Raw genomic sequence first — 9,258 nt, 5'->3', positions numbered from 1 at the left:
AAAGTGGTCTCTGCCCTCGTCCAAATGTAAACAAATAGGTCAGTGAACCAAAATGTAAACAAAGGTTGTTAACTTAGCTAATTGTAAACAATTGTTTTGAACTTGGCTATCGAAACCCAATTGAAAGAGTTTTTGTTGTCTTTTCCACTGACTTGTGACACGGTGCATTGTCTTGGTGAATCCGCATTTCTTTTTTCTTTATTGGGCCGTTCTTTGCCGATATCGTCCTTCAACGGTTAATTGCTATTTAACAGTCGCTGTTAATGGTCTTTCCTTATTCAATGTAATCAATATAAATAATTCCCCCCGCATCCCAAATTGTAGACGCCTTAAACTTATGAGCCGACTATTTCGTTTTTCCACGGTTTGATCATGTGCAGTCCACAGTGAAACAGTGGATCCATGTCTCATCCATTGTGGAGTTTTTGATGTTTTCGTCGATAATAACCTCTCTTGGGCGTCCATTGAGTTCACCGTCTTGGTGCTCATTTCACTACGTCTAAACTTGGCATACCAATCCCTGATGGATGATATTCTTAGTCGATAAAAGTTTATAAGAGCAGCTTCTCTCCACAAAATAAATAAAAATACTCCTAGCAGATCCAACACCGGGATGTCCTGTGTTGTTTTTCGTAGAACTTTTATCTGCATTGGCGGTCTTCGGAACCAGATTCTTGACATAAGATCCCTGGGAATGTACCCTGAACCACGATTTTACGCTCATAGAACTTTTTGGAGTTTTGATTGGTTTTTCCATTAATTATTGAATCGGTCAGTAATTGCTTTAATGAGTCACTATCGATCAGTTTCGAGCTCCACCACCTTGAACTATTCATTCTTATTGAAATTCAATAAAAAGAAGAATATAAAAATTTAAACTATAGAGCTCTTATAAATATTTACTACGAAGTCAAATATTATATTCACAATTAGACGTTATAAAAATATTGTTACAAAGAGGGAAGAACTTAATCGTTATTTCAAAAAGTTTTCAAAACTACAATTGTACATGTAACCCTGTAAGTTGGGATATTTTACAATTCTTTTTTGAGACAATTTCCGACAAACAAACTTTTATCAACAAAGAAAAAATAATTAAATGACAAGCCAATGTGAAGGAAATAAATTTTGATAAATTTTTATGTTTTTGTTAACTCAAAGAAGAAATGAAATTTTCGTGCGCGACTTTCTTCTTTGCACTCACGATTGCCGCGCAATTACAATGCATACACACAACTGTTAGCGATGACCTCGTCCAATACAAGCGAACGCTGGACGAAGCCAACGAAGCTTTGCAAAACGTAGAAGAATCACCGGCGCTCACCGGTAATGCCGAATTGCAGCGACAACGTCGAAAGTCGATCGATGATCTGCTGAAAAACTCAGAGTTCGATTTAAATTTGAATTTAGAGCGCGAGGCGCTCAATTCAGACAAGGATATGACACATCCCTTGCAGGGACGTGACGTCAAACGGGACAATAAAAAGAATAAGGATGATATGGCGAATAAACACAATGTGAATGATCAGTTGAACGATTTGGTGCGGTCAAATTCCAATTTTCAGAATGTGCATAGAAAACTGTTGAATAGTTTTCACAATAGCCAAAGCAATGTGAAGAATTTCAATTTGGATGAAATGTTACAGAGACAACGAAGCTCCGAAAGTAAAGCGTCCAAAGACTCGAAGGCTTCAAGTAGTGCTAGCAAGGAAGAAAAAGAAAAAAATACTGCTAAGGATAAAGAATCGAACGATTACAACAACGCCAATAAAAATAATCAAAATAAAAATTCCAATACAAATAAGGACAGCTACCTAACCAGCAATAGTTGGAAGTCGAGTTTGAGCGATAAGGATAGCTTTAATACTGACATGGATTTTGGTAAATCTGGTTCCATGAGCATACCGTACTCGCAGACATACTCAAAATTCGACACTGACAGTTTCAATACGAATACAAACACTAAAAGCAGTCATAAAAGCGGGATTAGCGATGGTTCAAGTGTGTTAACCAAAGCATACATTAGCTGCAAGCCGGTATCGAGCAATGCTGGACACGGCAAAAGTGATAATGCCTACTTCGAGTTCACTTCCAATTTGCAGAATCCAGCACCTAGTAAACCGAACAGTCCAAAGAGCAATTTGAATACTTTCTTGCTACTCGAGGCGAATAACTACCGGAATTCATTACAGTCGAAGAACGTGGACAATTTGGAGGAATTGAATGAGAAGAAAGTCGATCCGGAAATGCGCAAAATGATGGAGAAGGTTGAGTTTCCACATTTCAAGCTAGATTTCGATACACAAATGGAGGATTTTGCCAGGTCCAGAACGAAGCCAGACGCCGAGGATGATGACGAGCCCATCAGTTATGAGAAAACTATTGAAAATATACACTTTCCAAGTATAGTTAACGATCAATTCGATTTGGGACGTAATGATTTGTCGCACGAAGCCGACTATAAACTTTCGAAAATTGAACAAGAGCAATCGGAACCGCGTAAGGGACATGTACGTGGCAGCGAAGGCTTTAGCGGCTTGCAAAGCTTCAGCGGTAAAGTGAATATACCTTCGAAGCGGAGCACAGGCTTCAATGCCATGGATGAAATAAAACTGAAGACCAGCACACGGCTTATGGCTAAAGGTTTGGGTCCTTCATTGCCTAGTTATGCGCTCTCCGAAACGCAACACGAACTACAGTTAGACGATGCAGTAAAGAAGTTGGAGAAGAATTACGCGTCGGAAAACCATATTGGTATAAGTGATTACAGCAATACACGTGACTCAAGTCGATTATCAAAAGACGAGCTGGATTGGCAAGATCGTCTAAGGCATATGGAAGAAATTGAGGAGCGTTCATATGAAAAGTTACTAAATGAGGAACCAGAAGCGCCTACCGGCGATAGTGACATGAAAACTAAAGCCGAAGATATTATATTGGGTCCTACTTACACTATACTACGTCGAAGGCGTACCAGTGCGCTGCCAGAAGAAGAAGAGGAGAGCAATCTCTTAGATTTATTGCGCACAAAACGTGTTTCCAAAAATCCTAGCGACGATGGTAATGAACATTCACGAATAGCGAGTAAATTAACGCCAAATGATATATTAGTGGAACGCTTGCCAGACCTTAGGCCCGTCAGAGGGAATAAAGCGTTGGTCGATGAAGTGCCAGCAGCGGTAGAATCAGCGGCTGAAGAACCGTTACAGGAGGACTCGGCAGCAGAAGATGTAGATGTTGATTCAGAGCAACTCGACGATACGGATGAATCACAGTTAGTCGATGATAACCAGGTATTGGCGGGGGAAAATGTCGGAAACTCACATACCAAACGTTGTGGCGAGCAGGAGGGTAATTATAAGACTACTGAAGATAAGCAAGAGGATAATTATAAGACTACTGAAGATAAAAGTACGAATGATAAGGATAATGACATTCAACATAAAATGACGATATTCAAATTCAAGCGTGAACTTAACAAAGATGAAGACTCCAACGAACCGCAGCGGCACGTTAAGCGTATTGGTGTGGTCAATGAGGATGGCGAATTGACTGCTGTAAAGGAAGTAGATTTAGGAGGACTGCTCGATCTTATGACGTTGGACAATCTTATATCTAAGCGCGGTAACCATGAAAAAGAGAATGTAAATGCTGAGCAGGAAAACGAAGTAGCGGCTACCGATGGCGCTGACAAGTTGACTGTGAAAGGTGAGCCAAAACAAAAAGTATTGCGCAGACGCAGACGTGAAATAGATATTTCAAGAAAGGAAGTTTTCACTGATGATTGCTTACATGTATTGAATGGTGCCGAAAGAAAACGGCGTTCACTCAATGGAAAGGATAAACGACGCATTAGAAGGGAAGCTTCAAAGACAAAGGAGAATGAAGAGAAAAAAGATAAAGAGAAGACAAATGGAAATGTGGAGACAAAAAAGAACAAGCCAATAGACGACGAGAAGGACAGTGCAAAAAAGTTAACGCGAAGTGAGGGAAAAGAAGAGAGTAAGCCTGACCATTTGATGGACAAGCGGCACACGCAAGCTGCTGACCCCATCGATGATAATAATGGCGATAATCGCAAAATGGTAAACAATGCATTGATAATAAACGATGATGGGAGTTTAACGCCGGCTGACGTTTTTGAACGGCGCGAACTGCCATCGGGGAGCGATACGCTTAACGATGCAGCTGTTATAGCGGCAGACAGAAAGGCCATGAACGCTGCCAGAGCGACGTATGCCAGAAATGCAGAAAGAACACCTAACTATATCGACGGGCGTGAAGATAACTACGGCGATTTGATGGAGCGCTTGAGACGACTGTCGCTGCGTAATCGTGTACATGAACCGGAACGGGAGAGTGATTTCAGCAACTCCGTTGGTGAGTTTGGCAATCAAAAATTTGATAATCTCAAAGAGGTCGATCAAAATGCCCGTCATTTCGATGGAATGCCAGCCGACAACCTGTGGTATGGCTCCGATCCATGGGGGGATGATCAGGACAACAACAATCAGCAAGATAAAACTGATGAAACTACAGACAGAAATAAGGCCAACCATCAACACACGGCGCTGATTTTACAGATCGAAGATGGTGCCATCAAAAGTATCGAACGAAAAGAACAGCCGAGCAAGCAGAATGAAGCGGGTGTGGTAAGCGAGCAAATCGGGAATAGCGAGGAAGTAGAAGCAGGTGGTGGTGATGACGCGGCATTCGGTTGGTTTGGAAAGAATGAAAATAAAGATGAAGCAAGTTGTAAAGGTGGAGACAATGGCTTGGTATTGCATTTGAATGATCAGATGCTCAACTGCACCGCATTTAATACGTTGGAGAGTTTCCTTAAAACCGTACAACAGCAGCAAAATAGAGTTGACGGTAGCAGAGGTGGCGGTGGCACTTCAAATGGAGGCGGTAATAATCCAAATGGTGATGCCACTACACATAACCACAATAAGGAACAAGGTAGACATGGCGGACATGCAGGTGGTGGTGAGCAAAAAAATGGTGGTTACGGAGGAGTAGACAATCGACCGTTCGGAAATGCAGGCGGTTCGCATGACAAGTTTGGGCATGGCGGTGGCGGTAAAAGCAGTGGAAGCAACTCCGGTGATGGTGCTGGAAATGGCGCTGTTAACTTTGGCGTCGTTGGCGGTGGTATTCCACCTGTTGGCAATACCTGTGGAACGAAGGGCAACGACGGTAATATTAGTGGCGGTAACACGTCCAATGATGCAATTAATATGACTATTGAAATTCAACCAGTTACAATGTGTCAAGTAGGTTCAGGTTCTCAGAAAGCCATGAAGCTGAACATCACTATCAATGCGAGCGTTATGGGCGACCAAAAGGCGAAAAACTTTTTCGGCAATGGCACGTTTAAAGTGCAGAGCGAAGATCGCGAACGACGCGGCGTTTCGTTTCCACAATTCGAGGCATTTAAACGGTACACAACGAAGCGGAAATGCTCGAAGCCGAAGGCGAGGTAAGTTTACAGGTGAAATTTATTGCAACTGCTTTTAAAATGTATTTATTAGACACACGATTTATCTTTAGTTGCGATGATAAGGTAAATGGGAAGGGTTCGTTGGAGCTTGTCAAATCTATGTTCAATATGGCGAAATGTAATCCGCAAATGAAACCATTGTGGGCCGTTTTAAAGCGCAATCAACAATGCTTGAAGAAAATTCCACCACAGGAGAATACCTTTGAGAAAATGGTCTGATCAATACCGCCTCCATACCGACATTTCACATTATTTGACTGTAAAACATTTTTTCTTTTACTCCCACATTCGCTCTCAAAGCAAAAGGACGATGTAAACCACATCGAAGACATGGTTCAACAAGCTATGGAGGCCATTAGTGACATTATCGACGATCAAGTGGAACAACGCTCTTGCATACCACTGCCACCGGAGCTGAGAATATTTTACGATGAAATATTGGAAATTTACGAAAGTAATTCGGCTGAAGGCGTGCGAGAAAAGCGTGCCTATATCGATGCGCCCTTCAATGAATTCAGCAAAGAAGTGCGTCTCATTGATCCGAACAGTGTTGAGGAACGTTCACGTATCGTTAAGAAACTACTGCGTCAATACGATGGTCTACCGATTGAGGACCAACAACAGATGGTGGACGTACGTGATGATCTCTTGCAGAATTTAAACATGTTGCAACACATGCAATTGGAGCAGATGCATAAAAAGCGAGAGCCAAAGGCACAATGGTCGCAACTAGCACAACGGCGACAACAAGAGCAGCAGCCGCTGCAGGACCGGCATCCGGAGCTGGAGCAGCAGCCACAGCTAGAGCAGCAGCCGCTGCAGGACCAGCATCTGGAGCTGGAGCAGCAGCCACAGCATGAGAAGCAGTCGCTGCAGGACCAGCAATCACTGCACGACCAGAAACCACTACAGGACCAGCATCCTGCGCAAGAGCAGCAAGCGCTGCAGGACCAGCATTCACAGCAAGAACAGCAGGCGCTGCAGGACCAGCATTCGCAGCAAGAACAGCGTCCGAGGCAAGAACAGCAGGCGCAACAGGAGCAGCAGCTCGAGCAGGAGCAAGAAAATCAGCCAGAAGTAATGGCATTGCGAAAAGACGTCAAGGATGTGACAGCGGAGGTGGAAAGTGATATGCAGGCGCGACAGCGTCGTGAAGTGTTGAAGCGTTTGGAAGCCGAAAAGGATATTGATGAGCAGGTCATAAAGGCATTCGATCTGCCGTATACGCCAGAATATGTGCGTTTGATGAAAGCGACGGAATTAATGCAAGAGCAAGATCAAAGAGAAGCTGAGCGGAGTAGGGCGAACTGAGAGAATCCGTCGATTAGACAGTGTGCTAAAATGCGTGTTGTTGCTGCAAACTTTTAATGTGTGTCAAGTTAAAAAATTTTATTTTTATAAATATTTTATTTTTATTCAACATTTTTATTACGAATTGATATTTATAATTGTTCTATTTGTGCATATTTTTGTACATATCTATGTATAGATATATATTGTTTATTTAAATAAATATTAGATATTTTCTAATATCTAAAATCATTAATTTAAATAAGGGTTTTTAGTTACATCACTTTACAGTTGCCTCAATGACTATTGAACGATATTTTCAACGTCTCTTCTGTTGCTTTGCTGTTCTAACTCTGCCACCTTTATATAGATACAAAATATCGGTTAATTTGAGATAACTTAAGTTAAATAAAGTAGAGGAGTGAACACTCTTTTCCTAAAATTCATATTTTATTTGGAATATCACAAAATAATGCGACCCCTATACTGCGAAAAATATGTTGGATGCGAAAGATTAAGGTGATAAACAAAGAGGATAAAATGGGCAACCGAATATATTTTTTGAAATTAGAGGGAGAAATATTGAACACATTCTAGGGCTCAGTGGCGGACGACAGGAGGGACTTAGGGGTTCATGTCGATTTGATATTGCATAGTCATTAAGGAGTGGCCAGAAACGATTCTTTCACATATGACTCAAGCAGCTCACGACTTCCGGTCTTTGGCCAAGTATCTTCTGGGTAGCCTAAGAACATCCATTTGAAGGCGAGCTAAAGTTGAAAGGCGAAACATCACCTTCACGGGGTTGTGCGGTTGGTTTGGGACCCGCTACGTAAAAAAACACCGCCAATGAAACATCCCCAAATGGGTTGAGGCTGATCGACTTCGCCGGGGCCCGAAATATGGTTATCTGTAGTACTAGATTCCAGCATAAGAAGATCCATCAAGCTACCTGGCTGTCTCCGGATCGAAAAACTACTCGGACCACTATCTTGTTGCAGCTAAGATTCGCACCCGCCTCTGTGCAGCAAAAAACGCACGCCAACAAACACAAGGAAGGTTCGACGTCGAGAAGCTGCAATCACAACAGACAGCCGAACGATTCTCTACTCGGCTTGCACTCCTGCTCTCTGAGAGCACTCGTCAACAACTCAGTATAAGGGAACTGTGGGACGGCATTTTAAACTCCATACGTACAGCTGCTACCGAAACCATTGGTTTTCGGAAAGTGGAAAAGAACAGCTGGTACCAAGAGGAGTGCCGTGTCGCAGCGGAGAGAAAACAGGCTGCCTATATCGTAACGTTACGATCGACCACAACTCGTGCGGGATGGGATAGATACCGAGAGTTGAAGAGGGAAGCGAGACGCATTTGCAGACAGAAGAAGAAAGAGGCCGAAATGCGTGAGTACGAACAGCTTGATAAGCTGGCCGACAGGGGTAATGCTCGAAAATTCTATGAAAAGATGCGGCGGCTTACACAAGGTTTCAAGACCGGAGCATACTCGTACTCCTGTAAAACCCCCCAAGGTGATCTAGCCACCGATGCCCAGAGCATATTAAAATTATGGAGCGAACACTTCTCCAGCCTGCTGAATGGCAGTGAAAGTATAACGCCAGGAGAAAGCGAGCCCGATTCCTCATTCCGCTCCCATTTGAACTCAAAACCCCTGAAATACGTTTCTGCTTACGCCGTTATGCGGGTTTATGAATGTGCGCGAATGGTGCCATAAAAATTAGCCTAAAACGAATAAACCACAAAATTCATTTGATCCATTCCATCCGAGGCTTAGTACATATAGATACCGGATGGAAAATCGAATTGCGCGTTGGCAGATTTGAATTGGCTCAGTAACCTATTTTGAAGGCGACAATAAAGTACTAAATTCCGTAAAAATATAGTTTTTTACCGTCTAGGTCATAATTTGACTTTTCAGCACCAATAAGTTAAATAAAATTAAAATAATTTCAGAAGATAGAGATAAAGGACGAGTCTTAAAAGCTTAAAAACTATAGCTAATGAGTATTGGAATACGATAGTTTACATCCAAATGAGTTGGCTTGAGGTTTCTAACAGTGGAGTGAATTTACGAGCAGTTAAACAATAGTGGGGTGTGTGGGGGAGGAAAGGGCAATACTCAATTATTTACCTCAAATATTGCTTCACACATAACATTGACGATAAAATGTCAACATTTTGAGAGAATAAAGGAATCCAATTAAATATATATGTATGTAGTAAATAGAACCCAAAGTTATTCAGAAAGTCACAAAGAGAATAAGTTTGTGATGCATTAGATTATAGATATAGTTTAAAGTTTCTATTTGCGTCTAAAATGTACCATGCAATTAAAATCAGTGATTTTGGGAAATTTATAGAGTCATTGCAATTCTTTGAAAATACAATACAGTACAATCAGATAAATTTAAAAAGTTTTATAAAGCATACCCTATAGGACAAAAGAT

General features: G+C 41.9%; 1 protein-coding gene across 2 annotated transcripts; it reads left to right on the top strand.

Annotated features, from left to right (window-relative positions):
* Window positions 1-976: 976 nt before the first annotated feature.
* On the top strand, window positions 977-6,896 carry LOC105223354 (putative uncharacterized protein DDB_G0282133). 2 transcript variants are annotated; one of them, XM_011201071.3, is made up of 4 exons: window positions 977-5,199; window positions 5,281-5,482; window positions 5,554-5,716; window positions 5,804-6,896. In XM_011201071.3, the coding sequence occupies exons 1-4, from the start codon at window positions 1,167-1,169 to the stop codon at window positions 6,812-6,814; spliced, it is 5,409 nt and encodes a 1,802-aa protein (XP_011199373.2). In that variant the 5' UTR covers window positions 977-1,166; the 3' UTR covers window positions 6,815-6,896. The 2 variants fall into 2 exon arrangements, with proteins under 2 accessions (XP_011199373.2, XP_019844844.2); XM_019989285.3 differs by having other exon boundaries at window positions 977-5,482.
* The last annotated feature ends 2,362 nt before the right edge of the window (window positions 6,897-9,258 follow it).

This window comes from Bactrocera dorsalis, chromosome 3 (genome assembly GCF_023373825.1).
Source record: "Bactrocera dorsalis isolate Fly_Bdor chromosome 3, ASM2337382v1, whole genome shotgun sequence".
NCBI lineage: Eukaryota > Metazoa > Arthropoda > Insecta > Diptera > Tephritidae > Bactrocera > Bactrocera dorsalis.
The sequence above is the reverse complement of the archived record's forward strand: the minus strand, read 5'-3'. Positions and strand labels throughout refer to the sequence as shown.